General features: G+C 41.2%; 1 protein-coding gene across 1 annotated transcript in view; it reads right to left on the bottom strand.

The window, feature by feature from the left end:
- The window catches only part of SLC35F4 (solute carrier family 35 member F4), a 235,621-nt gene that overhangs the window by 13,677 nt on the left and 198,789 nt on the right, over positions 1-23,155 (bottom strand). The window contains exons 2-4 of the mRNA XM_032875308.1: positions 13,359-13,544; positions 8,873-9,170; positions 3,896-4,115 (exon numbers count right to left, since the gene is read on the bottom strand). Coding sequence (XP_032731199.1) covers positions 3,896-4,115; positions 8,873-9,170; positions 13,359-13,544 — 704 coding nt within the window. The remainder of the gene's footprint in view (positions 1-3,895; positions 4,116-8,872; positions 9,171-13,358; positions 13,545-23,155) is intronic.

Genomic DNA, 23,155 nt, shown 5'->3' with positions numbered 1-23,155 from the left:
GGGCTTTTCGGGAATTGAAGAGCTCTAGTTAAACAAGACAGGATCTTGAAGATGGGAAAACACCCTACTTCAAAGCTGCAAGAGCTGGATTCTCACCAACATTTGTGCAATTAAAAAAAAAAAGGTCTTTGTAAAAAGTTTACTAATTTCCATGGGATGATCATATTATCGTCTGTAATCGACTACTCATGAAAGAGGTTTTAACACACCAATGTTTACCAGCGAAGTGGCTGAAATGATTTTATGATAGCAAACTGAATGTATAACAAATTACCTTTCCATCGATAATGCAATCAATATTCTAAGGACACAAAGTATTAAATAAGTTATTCATAAAACAGAATTTGTTTTTCCGTGAGCAATTTCCTTGTGCCAACTGGGGCTCCAGAGAAACACATGTTTACCGATTTTATAACTTAAAGCATCTTTCCTTCTGTCTAGGGTGTCATTTGGATGTGAAAAATAGAAATAGGGAATGTGATCATCTTAAACGCGAGCATCCTTTGGGTCAAACGAAAATTACAATCCAAAAGCAATCTATCTCTAAACTTCTGAAGCCTGAGAATGAGTAAAATATACAAATTGTAATCTGATGACTGAAAGCAGCACTTGAACTATTAAAAAAAAAAAAAAAAAGACTTGTCCAAGTGGGGTGGCCTGCATGGGCACTGATTTGATCCCATCTGGATGTAGGCAATGAAAATGGCATTTACGTTGTCCGTGTTCTGTGAGCTCTCCTTTAATTTCTCAGATGACCCAATTACACATGTTCTCAATATGTCTCAGGAAAAAACAGAATTGCTGAGACTGTCAAAGGCAAAATGCTGAAGATGTTGTGGTTCTTTTCCTATCCCATGGCCTGATTACACGCATCGTCAAAATTATACCTTGACGTTCTTCTGGAACATGGCATTAAACACTGCCTCATGTTTCCCAGTTAGGAGCAAAGCATTTTGTGGTTTGTAAAAAGAAAACTATCTGACTTCCACCATGCTTGACATTCATGTTACCATTTTGCTATCTATGATGTCTTACGTATGTACTTATTAACAAGTATATACAACTCATTGGCTATGTAATGATTTTTTTTTTTTTCCTATTGGGTCTTACTACTTACAGATGCTGTAGTAGTTCTCTAAGGCTGCTGTCATGAATTACCACAAACTCGGTGACTGAAAACAACAAAAATTTATTCTCTCACAGTTCTGGAGGCCAGAAGTTCAAATCCAGCAGAACCATGTTCCCAACAGCAGCTCTGGGAGAGAATACATTCCTTGACACCTCCAGGATCTGGGGCCGTCCCAGGTTTCTTGGGTTTGTGGCCATGTCACTTCACTCTGATCTCTGTCTCTGTGTTCACATTGCCTTCTTCTCTTCTGTGTGTCTCTCCTGTGTGTGTCTCTTATAAGGATATCTGCTATTGGAATTAGAGCCAACTAAATAATCCAGGATGATCTCCTCTTTGCATCCTCCTTATGTTAATTATGTCTGCAAAGACCATTTTTCCACATAAGGTCACATTCACAGGGTCTGGGAATGAGGATGTGGACACCTTCAAAGCTGCAAGAGATTTGGGGACCACCCTTCCACTAGAGATGCCAATTTTCGAATAGTGATGGTCTGTAGTGATTTAAATAGAAGTTACACAGCTGAGTTTTTGTTGCTGTTGTTGTTTTTTAAATCTCAAGTAAACACTGAACCCCTTTTGATAGGACATTTTGCAAGAGTAAGTTCCCTGTTTAAATGCATTCATTCACTCTAACACAACTGATTTTCTCATTGGTAAATCTAATAGTGAAGGTATTGATTCCCTTTTGGTATTCAGATGCCATTGAAAGGGCAGAAAAGCCCCTAAATCTCTTCTTTTTCCTTCTCTTCTGACAAGGCCTTCTAAATTCTCATGAGTAATCCATGGTGCTGGCAGATAGAAAAGAGAAAGATCATAAGCATGAATTTATGTAGTATATCCTCAAATATCACTGAGTTTTATATTGTCCCCTGCATTATTCTAGGTGCTACAGACAGAGGCAGAGCTGGCTTCATGGGCATATGACCTTTGCAGATGCATAGGGTCCCATGATTAGAAGGGCCTTGCTCTTGGTTTCATGCTCTGCTGTTGCTGCCTTCAAGTTATCAATAGATTTTTTTTTTGAGTGGTCCCTGTGTTATTTAAGAAACAAAACAGATCAACATAGGGGAAGGGAAGGAAAAATAAAATAAGGTAAAAACAGAGAGGGAGGCAAACCATAAGAGACTCTTAACTCTAGAGGACAAAGAAGAGTTGCTAGATGGGGGGCTGTGTGTGTGAAGGGGGATGGGTTAAATGTGATGGGCATTAAGGAGGACACTTTTTGTGATGAGCACTGAGTATTATATGCAATGATGAATCACTAAATTCTACTCCTGAAACCAATACTACAGCATAAGTTAACTAACTTGAATTTATTTATGTATTTTTAAATTTAAATTCAATTAGCCAATGTATAATATCTCATTAGTTTCTGACTACCTTGAATTTAGATAAAAACTTGGGGGAAAAAATAAAGTTGCTTTAAAAATTAAAAAAAAAAAATGGAGTGGTCCCTGTGTTTTCATTTCGCATTGGGCCCCACAAATTATGAAGCTAATCCTGAATGGAGCAGTAAACAAATATAGGGATGGTCCCTGCTCTCAAGGACCGGTCAGGGTACCTGATGGTAAGCAGCCAGTACCAGTGTTCTCCATATAAACACATTAAACCCTTTGGATGGCAAATCTAAGTTAGATGGTGGAGAGTGTGGTACCACAACTGGGTATGGTAATGGATCATGGCCTGGTTCAGAGTTTCTCATCTTGTCTTCTACCATAGCTTTCTACTTCTTGTTTGTGTCAGGCTTCAGTTCTGAATTTCCGAGCAACATCTCCCAAGATACAACCAGAATTTCCTATTAAAAAAAAGTTTTAAGGGTTAATGGCTGTCATCAACTCTCTCTCTAGTATTCACTTCAGCATTTAAGGGGCCAGAGACCTGATATCATTGTAACAAGAACAATATTTTGATAGAAAAATATGCTTCAAATCCAGTCTGGGACTTCTCTTTCAGAGAACAGTAAGTGTGTGATGTTTATCTTCTGGGAAAAGCTTTCCACTTATACCTCTTTCTAAAGAATTATGTTTTCATCACGGTGGCATGCCAGGTTAAACGAATGAGATCTGGCTCCTTAGAGCTGCATGGGTTTCAATCAATCTAACCTAGAACAAGAATACAAAATGATTTTTTTTTTCAAATCCATATTACTTCTGAAAGGAATAAACTCAGAACTGAAGTGGCTGGTGGAAGTTTAATATGGTTCAATTAAGGATTTGTTATCCCAAAGTACAAATTGTTGCTTTTCGTTCCATTTCTAGATTAGTCACCTGAGATTCAGAGCCACTTGTAACAGCATTGTGCCATTACCAGTGACTTTAATTACTGTTTGGGAACCTTATCTACTTACACCAATGTTAATTAAATCCATCTTGGGGTGGGGGGCAGGGAAACCATGAGGGAGTTGTCCCAACATATGTTGATTGAAAAAAAAAATCATAACCTTTAAGGTGGCTAATTTTCTCAGACCCTTCTTTCCTGAGGACAGAAGGAGTTGATCACACCATTAATTCTAAAAAAAGAACTTATTTTCCCTGGTCTGTTTTTGGGCCTCCTGTTGAAATCAGCTGACTGCCCAAGGGAGACCATCTCTTTATCCTTTCATGATACTGTAATTGCCTGCGTGTCCTAATGCATCTTCAATTTCCAATTTGTACTCAGAACCAATGGGGAAAGTTTGACAGAAATTCCATGAAACAGAGGAGCTCTCCGATGCCAAGGATTTACGATTATGGGCGGCCTCACACATCGAATCAAGTGCGCCATTACCCTCACTCCCATGAACCTGTCTTTCAGCACGATCCACGACAGCAAGAAGACAAAGGCTTTGTTACAACAGAACAGAGCAGAGACATCCGTGGCTGTCAGCTTCTTTAAAGCCAGTAAATACAGGTAATTAGTCAAAGTCCATAGAATAGAAAAGGGAGCAGTTCTTTTAAGAAAGAGCTTCAATGTCAGACCATCTTCACCAAAAATCCGACTGCATTCCCTAGGAAAGAAAAAGAGGTTAATTGTCAGGTACTAATTGTGACACATTTTGGGTTGTCTAACTCTTGACAGACATTTTCTGGTAAGAACACAAACACGCAACACCCATTGTTCATCGGTCGAACTTACTTACTTACTTACCCAGGGCTCCCACCTATGGAGCACAGCGGGGGCAAAGGGTTCCATGGACAAGAGCCCACGTCCCCCAGCTGCAGAGCTAGGCTCTTTCCTACCTAGATATTCTCACAAGATGGCTGGGGCAGCCAGTCTGCTGCTGCTGAACATTCTCAGAGAAGTCTGGAGAAATACAGAAATGAGTAGTTTCTAGGATTACCAGCTATTAGACAAGAGAGAAGGCTCTTTCCCAAGGGGGTGAATACATCAGGACCAAGAGGGCTGCGACTGTGTGAACAGGTAGAGACAGCTTGTAACCCCACAAACTGTGGAGAGCCACACGGTTGGGGATTTGATTTTTCCTAAGGGGCAAGACCTCTTTTTAATGTATCTGTCCAATTGACTAATTTGTTTTTCCTCTAGCATTTCTAAGACAGGGAAAAAAAAAAATGACAAAAGATTCTGTGATGACCCCAAACTGGTAAAACAAATAAATTGAAAAAATTAAACTCAGGTTGTATGTTTATACATACATTTGGTTGCTTTGGAGGAATTATCTGAATTTATTGTGTAAAAATAATCACTTCGGTTAAATGTTTGCTTTGTTTGATTTCTAACTAAACTGATTATTTAACCAAAGGGGCCGTTTTATTTTATTAAAGATTTTTATTTATTCATTTGACAGAGAGAGAGAGAGAATAAGCAGGGGGAAGCAGCAGGCAGAAAGAGAGGGAGAAGTAGGCTCCCCACTGAGCAAGGAGCCTGATGGGGGGCTCAATCCTAGGACCCTGGGATCATGACCTGAGCCAAAAGCAGATGCTTAACAAACTGAGTCACTCAGGCGCCCTCAAGGGGCCATTTTAATAAAAATGTTCAAACTAGTGATACAAACAGGCAATAATGATGTGATAAAATAACAACGTTTGTCTGACTATGGACTGAAAACAGACTCACCATTGGGATAACTCAGCTTTATTTTTTTCCACTCAGTTGTTCATGAACATCCAAGCATTTACTGGGCAACTATCCTGTGCTAGGCTGTGTATTTTCAAGAGTAGTATAACTACCTTGTTGAAAGCAACAAGCTACTGATGTTTGCATGGTTGTAATGAAATCTACATGGTTCTAGTTAGTACTAGCACTGTTTCTCTTCCGGCTTTTTCTGAAAAGAAACAATTGTGCCTCAAAGTTTTACAAACCAAAATCATCTCTAGCCAATGTTTGCCCCACGCATATGAAGCAACTTACCCTATGGAGGGCCACATGGAAGGAAGGAGTGACAAAGTGGTGAGGCTTTAAGCACAGGAGTATGGCCTTCAATGTCAAGTCTCACGGAAAACACTGCATCCAAGCAGCTGAGAATGCTGGGAATTGTAAGCCAGCGAATCCCGGGAGGTTAAAAATGCATAATGCACACATAGAAACCTGTGTAACAGTTTTACTTTTGATGCGGGAGACAACTAAAACAGGATTTTTGTAAAATAAAAATGCAATTTTCCAAAAGTAATTTTTAACTTGAAAGAGACAAAATCCAGGAAGGGGTAAGATAACCTAAAAACAAAGTATTTTGTAAAGCAAACAGAAATCACACCTGCTCGGGGAAATGGAGGGGCATCTCTTAAGCCCCACAGCCATAGAGAGACACTGAATCAGAGCCACGTACAGACCAAGCAGCAGTTGGCACAAGGGGATCCTATCTCTGTCCTCACAAAGGGATCTGCTCTGTGAGAAAGTCAGCCAGGGAGAGCTGGAGCTGCTAGTCACGGGCTCATCCTGACATCTACAAGTGCTAAATGGCTTTTGAGATACACATTGATGAAGAAACACAACAAACACATTTCTAAGGAAAGGACTTCTTTTCATATCGCTGGCCCTGGCCAGGGAGGGTTCTTCCTTCCCAGAGCCCACTGTCATGCTCGGTTGAGTGCTCTCAAGCAAAGACTTTGAATGCGGGAGAGCACACATTCTGACCCCGCAGGGAGGCACAGTGACAGGGAGAGTTTTCTTCCCCAAAGTCGGGGGAGGGGCAGAGACTGTTCTTTTCACGTGGTCCTCCCCCATCCACCATGTTGGCTTCCTTATTGGTCCCCTCTTTTTCCCTTCTCTGCCTGTCAACCTTCTCCCCGTTTGTCCCTGCCATAGCAGAACTTAAAAATGCTCTCCATTCAAACGCCTGGTCACGGGTGTAGGACCTTATGTTATTTAAGCATTAAGTGCTCAGAAATGTGAAAATTCAGAAAAAGATAGGATGTCTATAGATGAGCAAGTACAGTGAGTGTCTCCTTGGGATGATGAGATCAGAATTTCTAGACATTAGGCACTGACAGGTGGCAAATTTGGACTGAAATTAGAAGCTGGGGACACTAGTAAATTAATTATGCTCAACATTGGAGCACCTAGGTGGCTCCATCATTCAAGCGTCTGTCTCTTGATTTTGGCTCAGGTCATGATGTTAGTGATAAGAAAAAGAACTGAAAATTCTTTCATACCATTCAAGAGAAAAGAAGAAAATAGTCAGAGGATCTGATGCTATGGGACAAATTCTGTTTCCAGTCTTACATACTAACTCTTCTCCCCCTTGTTCTGCCGTGAGAGCTCCGGGAAGTGCCTTCTTGGCAGATGGTGCTAATGAGTCGACAAGGAAAATAAGATGAAGGATCTCAGAATTTTCTGGCAATGTTTACCTCTCCTATGGAGGAGCCCTCTGGAGAATATTCCTTTCAAAGACCATGTTTTCTGCTTGACAATAACAGCTCTTTGATTTGGTTTCAGACATGGCCAACTTCAACCTACTTGCACTCACAGGTGGAGGTGTCTTGTCCATTCAGAGGTTTCGATAAATTCGGAGTTAGTCAGACATAAGGGATGTGGTGGAGATGAAGTTGATTCCCGAAACAACATTTCTGTCAGCAGCAACCTCTTGTAAATGTGTTATCTTAAATAAAGCCAACTTGGCATGCTTTGAGGTGTTCTGAGGTACAACCTCCCATACTAAACTCTTGTTTTTATCAGCATGTGTATCTAAACCACGGGAGCATTGGAGTAGAACATGCATGCTATGGATAAGCCATTTTCAAACAGGGAGAATTTTAGTTTGATACTCTTGTTCCCTGAAATTGCTTATGAAATATTGTTATAAAAAAGACCTTGTGTCCCAACATCATGTCTATTTGATGGGAATCAAATACAAAGTATCCTTAGCAATTACAAACAGGTGTAAGGCTTATTTCTGTCCTCCAAACCAGAAAACATTTATTACTTTTATATAGGTTTTGCTTAATTTTAATTGAATAGTCATGGATGCCGTGGAAAATCAGCACACAGTGTGACTTTAATATTTTTGGGTGCTTCTAAGCTGGTGATAGAAAGTGGAAGTTGAAGATAGACTCTTTGCAGTTTGTTAAGTTTTTAAGAATAGTCTGTTAATGCACTTCTTTTCAGGAAGTACGGGGCAAGAAAGAAAGGTGATTTTGGCTTCTCCAAGGTAAGTTTGTTGTCATTCTGCCAAGGAACAGTAAGTGGGTGTAGAGAACTGTCCCTCTCCCACTGCCATCCACTGAGGCCTTGACTACTGTTTTGTTTCCATGATTAGAGTGACTGTCCTGGAAGTTATTCCTTCCCTCTAGGCCTTTCCTCTTCAAGAAGTTGTCTGTCAGCAAAGGTTCTTTGACCCAAATTCTGCCTTTTGCCTTCATCGAGTGCTGGGCAAGACTGGTCCCGCCAGCTTCCTGAGCTCTCCAAGATGGGGCTGCAGAAGCCAAGTTTAGTACAGAACAACTACTAGAACCGTGGCACTACCAAGTTCATAGCTGGTGAACCAATAGTGAAAGTCCCATGTGCTCCCAAACAGCAAAGAACAGCATCTTCTAAACCTCAGGGCTGGCCTGCCTGGGTGGCTCAGTTAGTGGAGCATCAACTCTTAGTTTTGGCTGAGGTCATGGTCTCAGGTCATAAGATTGAGCTCTGTGCCAGGCTCCCTGAGTCAGACTCTCCACTCAGTAGAGAGTCTGTTTGAAATTCTCTCTCCCTCTGCCTACCACCCAACCCCGACCCTAGTCAAAAATAAATAAATAAATAAATAATCTTTAAACCATTAGGGCCAAACTTCCTTTTTTGTGAAACCAGATCATTTTATCTGCTTAGGTACCACAGTGTCCTGAATATTGAGCAAATATTTTTGTAACAATTAATCTTATGAAGACATGTTCTTTTCTGGGCTTGAGCCACTGGGGTATTCCCATAAAGCATGACTTTCAGAGATAATTCTGGATTTAAATCTTGATCCTGTTATTTATACCTGTGTGACCTTGGAAAAGTCATTCAACTTTTCTAAACTTGTTTCCTCTTGTGTTAACATGGGAATAATAACACTGCCTTAAAAGATACATGTTACCAGCAGTGATGATGAATTAAGATCTACAAAAGCACCAGCACAGTGCCTGGCATGTGACAGACATTCAGTAATTTTGGGGGGGGGGGTGCTGATTCTCTTTCTTAGTGCTCATGTATTCATTACCAACCTTAGATCCTGGCTTTCCACACTCCCCTAGTCAACTCAGTTCATCATGCCACAGAGAAGAAATTACGCAGTTTCATAAAATTATTTTAAAACATCTTGCACTGGCCCTTTAACATGAAACCTACCTGAACTTTTTCATCGGAGATTGTTTTTCTTGAGCAGTGGCCAGATGACCGGAATAATAGACTGGGAAAAACATAATGTTCCAGTTTGTTGAAAACCAAGTCATGAAAAATGGACAGTAGAAGTTCTTGTAAGTAATTTTTACAATCTGTGTGGTTCCAACCCAAGACGATGACACTGACAAGATGATCAAGAGTCCCCAGACGGCCTTCAGAACCATGGACGTGCAAGACCGGCAGCGAGCCTTGATTCTGTTTTCTTGGCTACTGTTCTCAGGATGAGTCTGTGTTCCATCATCCCCTGAGAACAGGAGAGGAATACAGATGTGTGGAAATCAGGTTATAGGACAGCAACCAAAGAGGCAGACAGTAGAATCATCAGGGTTTTGCTTTTTTACCATCATTTAAAGAGATTAACTCTGGCTCCCTTTCTCTCCCGAATCTTTGCTCTGTAAGGTACAGTATGGATCTTGACCCCCACCCGTTGTTAAGGCCATAACAATGCTCATGAACTTGGTGGATGCTGTGCTGTTCTTCCAGGTACTCTAATCACTTCTTCATGAAAGCATTACATATCTCAGCTCCAAAGACTTCAACTTGGCCACATGACCTGCTTGGTCTAATCAAACATGAACAGAGAGATGTGAAGTAGGCTGCCTCCCAGGAGAACTTTAAGAGGCATCACAAGGTCCCATTAACCTCTCCTGCTCATCGTCTCTGTCATTAGAATAGAAAAAGCCAAATAGGAGCTGCCCTTTTAGTCTCTGTGGGAGAATGAGCAGAGCCCAGCCAAAGCAGCCCTGTATCCGCTGACATGAAAAGTAAGTGAGAAATAAGTATTTGTTGTTATACTCTACCAAGGTGGGTTTTTTTTTCCCCCTGAAACTGCAGCAAAGCTGACTATTAAATTGAAAAGCACTGTGTCCCAAGAACAGGGCAAATCCTGACTACACAAAGTCATTTCCCACCTTGGAACAAATTACAATTTAATGTATTTCTGGGAGCACAATGAGTTCTGCTTTATATTTTTACATTTACTAAGAAAATTTAGTAGTTTTTTTTATTAAAATAGTCAAAATTCTCTAAAAGTGACAATCATAAAGGCCTTCTTTCTTGATAGAGAAACAAATTCAACACAATAAATTTATGCACTTGTCGGGAGGTAAAAAGGGAGACGTCACTGAGTCCCCAAGCTGAGATCCCAGGTGTTAGAATACCAAGGGAAGGGAGACAGAATTGTCTGCAAGTTCTCTCCTGTCTCCAAGCACCTCCTTTGAGCACAGGGTTTGTCCTAGGAGTTAAGAAAGTGGTATAAGCTGCAGATTGTAAGTGGTAGTGGATGGGTTTCTTACTTTCTCTCTCCAGAACCTACTCTCTCTCCCACTAAATGTGGTCCAATTGCTTAATAAGCCAGGTATGACCACCATCCTGGGGTAAAAACTTTCATCCAGGTAATGCTTTCTAATATAATTATTTGGGAAGGAATTAGCAAGCCTTGAGGGTGAATTCTGAATTGGGGAATATAAACCGAGCAATGACAAACACAGCAATTACTGTATGACTTCGAAGTCTTCTGAACGGTACTGGATTCTCAGGGCCTAGGCCTCTAGAAGATGAAAACTGGTCTTCTTTTATTTATGTGTTCAGCAAAATCTTATAGAGATCACCAGGAGCTAGTTAGCTGTTTGGGTCCTAAGGGTTCAAAGATGAAAGACCTGAGCTCATGGCCTAGTGGTAAACCAGAAAACACATCCAAAATAGTGTGTTAGGGCCAACAACGGCAGATACAAGGCCATGTGGAAACAGAAGAGAGGCACTGGTTAAGTGATGGGGAGGGAAATGATCGGGAGAAACTTCCATGATGTAGTAACATTGACATGAGTCGGGAAGTGTGAGCCAGCTAGCTCCCTTTACTGTGTATAGACAATTCCTGTTCTTGATAACAGTCCTGCAAATCCTCTCTATAACCATGTGACTTATGCAGAGAGCAGAGGGGAAAAATATAAAATGAGTGAGAGGGTGGAATAAGAGATTATTGTCTTGGGAGTCTGGGAAGCAAACGTTAACCTACCCAGTAAAGTAGGTATTATCACTCCCATTTTACAGATGAAGAAACAGACTTGTGTTAAAAGTTGTCCAAGGTTGAACCTACGTTGGTATGACTCTAGGGTCCAAATCCTTTTATTCTGAATACTCATTCTGTCTAGGTTTCAGGCTTGAGCTCTTCATTCAACCCCTGGAAATTTCAGAAATGGTCTGGAGAAAAAATTCTGTTTCCTGACAGGAATGGTAGCCTGGCATGAGGCTGAAGAGGAGGGATGCCTAAGAGAAAGGTGGACTCTTCAGATTAGATTATTCTCGGGGACCAGCACAACCAAGGAGGAATGATTCTACAAAGGTTATCAGTATCCCATTAAATTGATACCTGCCTTTACTGTCGCTTTCTTCAAAGACTGCTTGGTGCCACCATCGTCCCATGGACAGTGCTCTTGATGCCACCAGTAGTCACCTAGATCCCCCCATAGCATCGACCCATTCTTCTGCTAGCTAGATTTAATTGTTGCCAATTCTTTAATTTCACCATCTATCAATATCATAGAAAGACTGGGTCTTCAGAGCTCTTTTATTTTTCTGGTGGTTTTAAATTCTCTGCAGTCCCACTTAGATGTATGGTTTTGTATAGACCATTAAAACTGATATACCAGGAATTCCATCCATTACCATGAAACTTGGTTAGAGTCATTAATGGCAGAGGCCACTGGAATTTGGAAGCCTGAGTGCAACCATTGTATGGTCCTGAGCTCATGTTTGATTCCAGTCTTAGCTTCTTTATCTGTCAGTAATAACACCTGTCTCATGGGATTCGTTTTGAGGTTAAGTACATCACATTCATGAAAGCATGGTGAGTTGCTCTTCAGATCATTCTCCTTTTCTCTTTTTTCTTCAGTGCCCTGGAATACCCCCCAAGTGCCTTGTGAATCATTGCACAAAGTAAATTATGTCCTGTGTGATCTTTAATGGTATGGATTTTAAAATCTGTAGTCTGCCTATGATAGATAGAGCAAATCTTTATTAACCAGTATATTTAATTAACTGGAACATTCTATTCTGCAGATAACTGGGATAATAGGAATATAACTGCAACTTATTAAAGCCAATTAAAACTTTCTGAAGACTTAAGATGTCATTTTCTTCATTTTTAAAAAGAACCTCAGCCTTGGGGTCAGTAGCTGCTGAGATACTGTTTTAAAATACTGTCACTTTTTGAAAAATCTTTTCATATATATATATATATATATATATATATACAAAACCAACCTCTTCTCAAATTAGGAGAGCCCTAGAATAGGCTTTTCTATTTCTTGTATATCTTTGTTGACTGTTCCCCATCCATACTAAGCACCTGAATTCCATTCTTTTCTCAAAGTTCTGTTTTATTTTCAACTACCCATTTATTTTGGATGGAGTCTTTTGTTGTTTTTGCTGCTTTGTTATTGTTTTTAAGAATGCAAGATATTTAATATGTTATTGACCAAACCGAAGGAATGAGTGGAAGGACACTGAAAATGCAGGTGGCAGAGATGGAGAGGAGATGATCATGGATGTGGCAAAAGGAAAGGTAGAAACACGCATGTTAAAGGTGGCTCCAAAATATGGTAATTGGCAAACAAAAGAACAGAGACATCGTGGCACAGAGGAAAGCATCTGTTGGCATAGGATTGTTGATTGTTTTCACTCTTTTCAGAAGTGGAAGGGCAGTCACATGACAAGAGGAAGTGAGTGAACTGGGAACTTGAGCACATTCTCTGTGGAAGGCAATGAGATGTCCACCGCCAAGAAGGACAGAATGGGCAGCAGCCTAGTGGACTCAGCTACATCGGAAAATGATAAATTTGCCAGGAAATCCCTGGATCTGCTATCAGATTTATCTAGCAATTCTAGTAATCTGAGTAACTTGGTCAAGCGGACGTGAGGAAAGGCGGTCTTGATTGACCAGTAAATGCTGACCAGGGAGGCAGTGCAGTGTCCTGAAGAAGACGTAAAACTGGGAAAACTAGAAGGGTTCCAAGGAATGCCAGTTGTGACAAGCACAAAAACAGAGTCTGTGATTTTACTGCTGTTTTTAATCTCAGAGAGGGAGTGCGCTATTACTGCATCCCAGGGTTGAGATCAAAGATGCAGGGGTTTGACATCTTCAAGATGAGAAAACTAGTCACCTTATAAACTTAACTGGATGTCACTGTTTAATCATGTGTTAAGCCCTTCAACAACTGTCTCTGGTGTCCAGTTTCTCTGCTATACTGTACACCACTAATAGATCCTATCTATACATTTCCCTTCTTCCTTCTTCCACTTGATAAACCTTCCCACTCCCACCCCTGAGAGTCCATGTAACGTCTCTGTGTTCTGGGCCAATGGTACCATCTTTCATGGCTGGTTAGAAGGTTACCTAGATGTACTGTTATTTAAGAGGAGGTCACCAGGGTACCTGATCTGTTTGGCCTTTCGACTCTGTGTCCGCAAACTCCAGAGGATCCTCGGCTCTGGAGTTCAAGAATAGGAGCAGAAGAATCTTCAGTGACAGAAAGAGGGGACAGTTGTCTGCTGATACCACTGTGGGAACTGGGGCAGTTGGCTCCTGGTTTACATCGAGTTACTGATGATCTGGAGGTACCTGGGAAGAAAGAGTTCATACTGGTTTGAGGACTTCCCAGAGGGAAAACTGGAAACAGATTTAAGAAAAAAAAAAAAATTTTTTTTTTTTTTTTTAAAAAGAGAGAGAGAACAAACAAGGGTGAGGGACAAAGGGGAAGGATAAGCAGAGTTCCCACTGAGCAGGGAGACCAATCTCAGGACCCTGGGAGCATGACCTGAGGTAAAGGCAGAGGCTTCACCGACTGAGCCACCCAGGTGCCCCCAAACCGGAAACAGATTTTAAATGCTTTGGCAGTAAAATACATGGCAGCAGGAGTCACAGTCCCGATATCAGGGACATTCATTGAGCTCAATTGTAATTTTATAAGAGGGGCTCTTAAAAAGAAAATTCTATACTGGCAAGGTCTGTGTCCCTAAGATAAAGGGTCCTTTTAGATAAATCTGTCATCTAAAAATGAACTTTACAAAATGGTGTTTGGGTGGATACATCTGCTCCGAATTAGAACTGCTAATGCAGTCAAATAGGTAACCTCAAGGGAAGGAAACAGTTCTGTCACAGTTGCTTTTTCCCTTTTCCTCCTAAGATTGACTGTTAAATTCTTAATCCATGAAACTGCCCATGGTGTTTCCTGTGAAGTCCACTCTACATTTTTCCATTGGATTGGTCAGAAAAAATCTAATTTGTTTGTGTCTCCTCAGTCACCTCTGGCCTCTATCCACTCCCAGAGGAAAACCCAGCCTTCAGGATCCTCCATAGGCCAAGCCCCTCCTGATCCTGATTAGTCTTCCATGCATCCCCACCCAGGGTGGGTCGGCTTCATGGGCCTTAGGACATGCAGTCACCCAGGGCTCAGAAGGACCTCACACACCTCCCCCCCCAACTGTGTATATTTGCCATGTGGAAGTTCTTTTATCTTTCTTTTTTTTTTTTAATTTAATTCAATCAGCCAACCTATAGAGTACTTCATTAGTGTTTGATGTAGTGTTCGATGATTCATTAGTTGCATATAACACCCAGTACTCTCACATCACATGCCCTCCTTAATGCCCAACACCCAATTACCCTATCCTCCACCACCTCCTTTTCTGCAACCCTCAGTTTGTTTCCTAGAGTCAAGAGTCTCTAATGGTTTGTCTCCCTCTCCGATTTCTTCCCATTCAATTTTCCCTCCCTTCCCCTATGATCCTCTGAGTTATTTCTTATATTCCACATATGAGTAAAACCATATGATAATTGTCTTTCTCTGATTGACTTATTTCACTTAGCATAGTACCCTCCAGTTCCATCCATGTTGATGCAAATGGTGGGTGTTCATCCTTTCTTGATGGCTGAAGTAATATTCCACAGTATATATGAACCACATTTTCTGTATCCATTCATCTGTTGAAGGACATCTTGGCTTCTTCCACAGTTTGGCTGTTGTGGACATTGCTGCCAGGAACATCAGGGTGCATGTGGTCCTTCTTCTCACTACATCTGTATTTTGGGGGCAAATACCCAGTAGTACAATTGCTGGATTGTAGGGTAGCTCTATTTTTAACTTCTTGAGGAACCTCCATACTGTTTTCCAGAGTGGCTGCACCAGCTTGCATTCCCACCAACAGTGTAAAAGTGTTCCCTCTTCTCCACAGCCTTTCCAACATTTGTTGTTTCCTGTCTTATTAATTTTAGCCATTCTAACTGGTGCTCTCTCATTGTGGTTTTGATTTGTATTTCCCTGATGACAAGTTATGTGGAGCATTTTTTTCCCTATATCTGTTGGCCATTTGTATGTCTTCTTTGGAGAAGTGTCTGTTCATGTCTTCTGCCCATTACTTGGTCAGATTATTTGTTTTTTGGGTGTTGAATTTGATAAGTTCTTTACAGATCTTGGAATCAGCCCTTTATCCGATATGTCATTTGCAAGTATCTTCTCCCATTCCGTAGGTTGCCTTTCAGTTTTGTTGACTGTTTCCTTTGCTGTGCAGAAGTTTTTTTATCTTGATGAAGTTCCAAAAGTTCATTTTTGCTTTTGTTTCCCTGGCCTTTAGAGACGTGTCTTGCAAGAAGTTGCTGTGGCTGAGGTCAAAGAGGTTTCTGGCTGTGTTCTTCTTTAGGATTTTAATGGGTTCCTGTCTCACATTTAGGTCTTTCATCCATTTTGATTTTATCTTTTTGTATGGTGTAAGAGAATGGTCCAGTTTCATTCTTCTGCACATGGCTGTCTGATTTTCCCAGCACCATTTATTGAAGAGACTGTCTTTTATCAATTGGATATTCTTTCCTGCTTTGTTGAAGATTAGTTGACCATATTGTTGAAGGTCCCTTTCTGGGGTCTCTATTTTTTTTTTTAAGATTTTATTTATTGATTTGACAGAGAGCGAGAGATCACAGAGAGGCAGGCAGAGGGGGAGAGGGAAGCAGGCTCCCCGCTGAGCAGAGAGCCCGATGAGGGGCTTGATCCCAGGACCCTGAGATCATGACCTGAGATGAAGGCAGAGGCTCAACCCATTGAGCCACCCAGGAGCCCCAGAGTCTCTATTCTGTTCCATTGATCTATGTGTCTGTTTTGGGGCCAGTACCTGGACATGATGTCCTGATGATTACAGCTTTGCAATACTGCTTGAAATCAGGCATTGTGATGCCCCCTATTTTGGCTTTCTTTTTCAACATTCCCCTGGCTATTCGGGGTCTTTTCTGGTTCCATACAAATTTTAGGATTGCTTGTTGCAGCTCTGTGAAAAATGTTGATGGTATTTTGATAAAGATTGCATTGAATGTGTAGATTTCTTTTATCTTTTAACTTGTTTTTTATAAGTAATTTCCAATGGAATAATGGAGCACAAACAGGGGGCTTGGGCTCAGAGCCTCTGCTCAGGTGTGGTCTTGCCTCCAGTTGCCTCCCCACCTCCTGGGGTGGGTTTTCAGCCACCACTCCCATGTCTTTGTTTAGCAATCCTACAGGGACCTGGATATAGGTGGGGGAGAGTTTTGGGATCTCAGAGTGAGACCCCCAGTGTCTGTGGGGGCTTGCTCTCACCCAGCAAGTATCTCTGTGTCCAAGGGAACAGATGTTAAATAGCAAATAAAAAATACCATGGTTAAGAGGAGAGAGAGACAGAGAGGGAGAAAGAGAAAGAGAGAGAGCATAACAAAGGAAAAAGCCATTTTCTGCTTTTTGAAAAAGGGACTCTGCATTTTCACTTTGCACTGGGCCTCGTAATGACACAGCTGGCCCTGCTCAGACCTGAGCACTCCATTCCAACTAGGCTGGTTCTGGCTGTGTTCTGACACCTTCCTCTCACTACTGACAACTCTTAAGTCTTTAACTGGGTTGTGCCTCCACCTGGAACATTCTGAATCTACCCAAATCTTTAAACACTATGATCAAATCCTGATTGGTTCATGCAGTCTTTGCTGTTAAATCGCATGCACCTATACTTATTTTAAACGTTTACTGTCTGAGCTCATTTGATGATAGTCTTCACTCACTGCCCCAATGCTTCACTTTCTCCTGTGTGAATCCTTTTACTCCCTCCACCTGCAGAGGCTGCTTGGCTTTGTCCTCTCTCTCTCTCTCTCTCAGTAAACTTTTAATTTTGAAATAATTTTACATTTACAGAAAAATTGAAAAGATAGTTCAGGGAGTTCCCATATGCTCTTTAGCTAGTTTCCTCTAATGGTAACATCTTGCATCCACCCCCTTCCCCTCGTGCATTTGTCAAAATTAAGAGATTAACATTGGTGATTACTCTTTATCACACTCCAAACCTCATTTGGATTTCCCTAGCTTTGTCACTAATGGCCTTTTCCTGTTCTGGGACCCCACTCGGGACACCACATTACATTCAGCCATTGTGTCTCCTTAGCTGCCTATGTTTGTTCACAGAGTACATTTATTTTTCCTTGAAAGTTAAGAGTTTCTCTATTTCCATGGATATAAGCAGAAGAACAGAGGCCATCCTCCTCACTGGTCATGAAGGTTCTTTCTTGGTGTGGTGCTTGTGAGATGGTAGAAACCAGCAAATGAAGAGCAAAATCTTGAAATAGCAATTGCATCTTGGTTTTAGTTTGATTTTGAATAATCATGTCACGTACTATGTGAGTCATCACTTGAAGTATTCAAATCAGAACCTCAAGAACCAGGGACATTCAGAAAAAGAAAGCCTGAGTTCCTGAACCATGATCTCCAACAAGCACCTAGCTAACAGCGGAGTAACTTGGCTGTGAGTGCTAGTTCTGCTGTCTGGCCCTCCCTATCTATGACAAAGGGTATCTTGTTTTCTTTTCTTTTTTTCTCAGTCTTGCGGAAAACAAAAAGAGGTTTATAAAAATAGAGTTAGCCATAGCCATACCATCTACTATTAAATGTCTTAAAGTTGGCTTTATTGAGATGTATTATCTAACCTTGGATTCAAAAGAATAAAAAATGTATGGCTACTCAAATAAGCAACAGAAGAATTACATATTGATTATTATGCTCAAATTAATGTTATGTTAATACTGTTGCCATAAAAGTGTCAAAAATAGGGGCGCCTGGGTGGCTCAGTGGGTTAAGCTTCTGCCTTCGGCTCAGGTCATGACCTCAGGGTCCTGGGATCGAGCCCCACATCAGGCTCTCTGCTCAGGGACCCTGCTTCCCCCTTTCCCTCTGCTTGTCTCTCTGCCTACTTGTGATATCTCTCTCGCTGTGTCAAATAAATAAATAAAATCTTTTTAAAAAAGTGTCAAAAATACATAAGGTTCTTATTTTACGTATCCAAGATGTTTACTGTGCTCTCAACTGTGCTTCGCAGCTGTGTGTTTTTTTTTTTTTTAAGATTTTATTTATTTACTTGACAGAGAGAGATCACAAGTAGACAGAGAGGCAGGCAGAGAGAGAAAGGGAAGCAAGCTCCCCGCTGAGCAGAGAGCCCGACTCGGGACTCGATCCCAGGACCCTGAGATCATGACCTGAGCCGAAGGCAGCGGCTTAAACCACTGAGCCACCCAGGCGCCCCTCTAATTAAATATTTCTAATTCAACAAGAAGAATGTCTAAAACTCAGTGAACTCTCATTTATTTATGCTCTTCAAGAGGGGCTAACGTTCAGATACTTCAAGAGTCATTTTTAATTTATCTTTCAAGTATTTTTCATAATTTATTTTATACAAGTTGTGCCTCCTCTTGTTTTCTTACGTGAATATCAGGTTTCATTTTGTGATCATTTAACAATTATAGGTGGAAAGGAGGAAATCCAAAAATAGGGTGGGAAGTTAGTTGAGCAAGAATTGAGATAAGTCAAGCAGAGAGAGTCAATTATCATATGGTTTCACTTATTTGTTGAGCATAACAATTAGCATGGAGGACAAGGGGAGTTAGAGAGGAGAAGGGAGTTGAGGGAAATTGGAAGGGGAGGTGAACCATGAGAGATTACGGACTCTGAAAAACAATCTGAGAGTTTTGAAGGGGCGGGGGGTGGGAGGTTGGGGGAACCAGGTGGTGGGTATTGGAGAGGGCACGGATTGCATGGAGCACTGGGTGTGGTGCAAAAACAATGAATACTGTTACACTGAAAATAAATTAAAAAATTTAAAAAAAAAGAATTGAGATAAAATATGGGCCATAGATACTAAGAAGTTGGTAAATCATGTGCAGCTGGGAGTGTTGGATTTGTAAGCCAAACAGTGATTTCTCTTGTTTCCTCATTTTCACTGGCTTCTGTACCACCTGTTCCATATGCAATAAGGCTCAACACCCATTTCCTGCAGCCATTTGCCTCACACTGGTTGATTTATGGAAGAGATCTGAGAGCAGGCGAGCCACTGGAGACATTTAAATCATTGTTCTAAAAAGGCAATCTTTAAACTTCAGAGCCAAGCCCAGAGGCCATGTTCAGAGCTTGGGCCATGAAATAGTCATCTCCAATCCTGGAAAACAAAAACAGTGCCCCATGCTACATGGTTGTGTACCCTTCAATTACTATAAAGCCACTCTGACAAAAATAATATTCAGAATGTCACCTGGGATGCAGTCAAGGATCATAAATAAATCATGTCTATTTTCTATTTTCTATGCCACAGTGAGTGCCTGGGCATTGCAAATTCAGTTAGTGAACAGTGTTCAGACTTTAATAGGTATTGAGAGTAAACTGAATTAGAAGTGATAGGTTGGAAGCCTCTCATTAGTCACACCAGATCATCTCCCCGCCCCTAGTAAAGACAACTATTCACCTGAGCCAGCCCTAGAAGTGGGGCCATCTTGGTGCCATTCTTCATATTTTCCAGGCACAAGAATATAGTTTCTTCATTTGCACTGATTAGGCTCTGCATGTTACCCAAATCGATTTACCTCAACAAGTAGTTATTAAGCACCCATTCTAGGCAGGTATTGTGTTCAGAACAGGAGTTAAGACAAATCAAGGACACACAATCCATGCCTGCATGGAGCTCTCAACATAGTATTGGAGTCAGACATGTAAGCAATTAACCATAATTTAATGTGAATTGGAGAGCAAGAAGAAAGGGAGTGATTCATTCTGCCTGGAGCAGGGAAGACATCAAAGTTGGCTTTGAAGGATGAGCAGGACTTTGCTGGGCAGAGTTCTACAGTGAGGAATAAGCAATAGAGTCAGAGGCAACCATAAGAGCAAATACTCAGAGGGGTAAAGAATGTGCTGTGAGACAATGGTAAGATGAACAACTCTAAGATGCTGAATTCTGAGCACAAACAAGGTTTGAAAATCCTTTGAGGAGCGGTTCTCAGATGAAATGATCCACAGAACGTACTCAATAAATGCAGAGTATTATAACAAAAAATAAACGCGTAAACAAAAATGACTATTAGTGGTACTTTATCAGTTAGAACGTCTGACATCATAAAAGAAATCCAAACTCGACCCAGTTTAAGCAAAAATGGAGAGTTTTTAGGAGCTTAGCAACCAAGGGACAGGACAGCCAGGAATGTCCCTAAGCCTCAGGAACACCTGGGACTGGGGAGTGGTGTAGGCAAACCAACCCCCATCTCCCACTGCAGGTGCAAGCTGCCTGTCTTCTCACTTGGCTGCTGTTGGCCTTTCTCTGCAGAAAATTTGGTTTTTTGAAGCTCCCAGGTTTCCAGTCTTACAGCCTTAGCCTCCAGGAGAAGTCCAGTTTCCCAGAGTCAAAAATCTTGAGGCAGAAACTTGTTGTGTCTTATACTGGCACCTGGTCCAACTTCTGTGGACAGAGAACACTGTGACAACACTGGGAGAGGGTGGGTGGGGCTGGGCAGACAGGGCCTAGGGCATCCACTTAGAAACGTCCAAGCAAAACAGGGAAGAACTATAGAGGCTGAGTAAAACAACTGCCTAACCAGAGTATAAAGTGTAGGGTTCTCAGATAACAACTTGAAATGCCAAGCAATAAAGAGTAACTAGGAAAATCTCTTTGGATAGTAGGTAAGAGGTTCTGTGTGAGCCAAGGGCAAGATGACATGGAAGATAATAGACATCATTCTAAGAAGATATCATTCTAAGAAGAGCCCTGCCATTGACTCTTAATCTCTCATGAACACAAAAGGTCAATGAACCATTTGGGTCTACTGAGCATTATACTGAACAGTGAGCTGAAGATCTTAATCCTCGCTTGCCCCAAGCTATGAGTCTACTTACTTGAAATATTACAGGTAGCTCTGGTGCCCAAACCTAAAGGCAGAGATAATGAGAATACAAAAGGCAATGACACAATCCCGGGGATAGGGGGTGTCAGGATGGCAAGGGAAGTGGGGTTGGAGGGGTAGGAGCTGTATGACCAGAGGCAGCATACTATCCTGGACAGACCTCCATGAAAGGCAAGATACCAACTGGCTACATTCTCTCAAGGAAATCACCGGACCTCTCTTTGTATTCTTTAGACTCTGAAATTTAATGATTGAACAAAATGGTTTCCTAAATCCCTACAGCTTTCTCTCCATTGATTTAAAGATTTTTAAATTTTTAAAAATTTAAATTCAATTTAATTAACATATAGTGTATTATTAGTTTTAGAGGTAGAATTCAGTGAGTCATCAGTTGCATAGAACACCCAGTGCTCCTTACTTCAAGGGCCTTCCTTAATGCCCACCACCCAGTTACCCCATACCACCACCTACCTCCCTCCAGCAATCCTCAGTTTGTTTACTATAATTAAGAGTCTCTTATGGTTTGCCTCCCTCTCTGTTTTCTTATTTTATTTTTCCTTCCCTCCCCTTATGTTCATCTGTTTTATTTCTTAAATTCCACATATGAGTGAAATTATATGGTATTTGTCTTTTTCTGAATTATTTTGCTTAGCATAATACTCTCTAGTTCATCCACATCATTGCAAATGGCAAGATTTCATTCTTTTTGATGGCTGAGTAATATTTCATTGTGTATATTTATCTCACATCTTTTTCAATCACCTGCAAATCATGTTTAACCATAAAACAAACTCTATTTTTAACTAACTTTTTATTGCCATTTATATTAGTCAAGTCTCCAGAAGTGAGAAAGAGCAAATTCAAATTAGGATACTTTATTTAAAAGGTGGTCAAAAGAAGGGCCATATGTAGCCCAGTGTTCATAGCTGCAATGGCCACAATTGCCAAACTGTGGAAAGAGCCAAGATGCCCTTCAACAGACGAATGGGTAAAGAAGACATGGTCCATATATACAATGGAATATTACTCAGCCATCAGAAAAGTTAGTCACCCAACTTTTGTATCAACATGGTCGGGACTGGAGGAGATTATGCTGAGTGAAGTAAGTTAAGCAGAGAGAGTCAATTATCATATGGTTTCACTTACTTGTGGAACGTAAGGAATAACATGGAGGACATTAGGAGAAGGAAAGGAAAAGTGAATTGGGGAAAATCGGATGGGGAGATGAAGCATGAGAGAACTTGGACTCTCAGAAACAAACTGAGGGTTTTGGGGGGGTGGGGGGATGGGTGAGCCTGGTGGTGGGTGTAAATGATGGCATATATTGCATGGAGCACTGGGTGTAGTCCATAAACAATGAATCTTGGAACACTGAAAAAATAAAATAAAAATAAATAAAAGGTGGTCAAGGCACAGGGCTACTGGGTCATATGGTTCCCTAAGCTGGCCACTGAAGCATCACCTGGGAGTTCATTAGAAATGCAGCCACCTCAGACCTATTAAATTAGACACTGCTGTGGGGGTAACCTATGGTTTAAGGAGCCCTCCAGGTGATTCCAATGCAAGTGAAAAATTTGAGAACTACTACCCATCATACCACAGAAGGGAGGGCAGTACCCAGGTGTAGCAATGGTTCTTACTATACTTAGGCCTGAAAGTACAAGGAGAGGGAGTGATTAGAAAAATCTGGAAGGAGGGGCTTGCCTGATAAGAATTACAACTTTTCATTAAGTAAGCACCCACCTAGGGCTGCCTGAAAATACTCCTTTTCTTTGATATCTCTTAGGGAATCCCCATTGATCAGGAAGCTGAAGTCAGAGGACAAGAGAGTCTGTTTCTGCAGTCCTTATAGTTCAACCGCCACAAAGAAGGGCAAGTAGAGAGAGGTTATGGGGCAGGTAGAAAGAGAATCTGGAAAGGCAAAGGCATCTGATCTATCATGTTTCTACAATAATAATATTACGATCCCAAAATCAGAGGCTAGAACACGTGATCTTTTAGCTTTAAGCTTC

Source organism: Lontra canadensis, unplaced genomic scaffold, assembly GCF_010015895.1.
Source record: "Lontra canadensis isolate GAN:19392208 unplaced genomic scaffold, GSC_riverotter_1.0 scaffold55, whole genome shotgun sequence".
Lineage (NCBI taxonomy): Eukaryota > Metazoa > Chordata > Mammalia > Carnivora > Mustelidae > Lontra > Lontra canadensis.
Note: the sequence above shows the minus strand (reverse complement) of the source record. Positions and strands in the feature narration are given on the sequence as shown.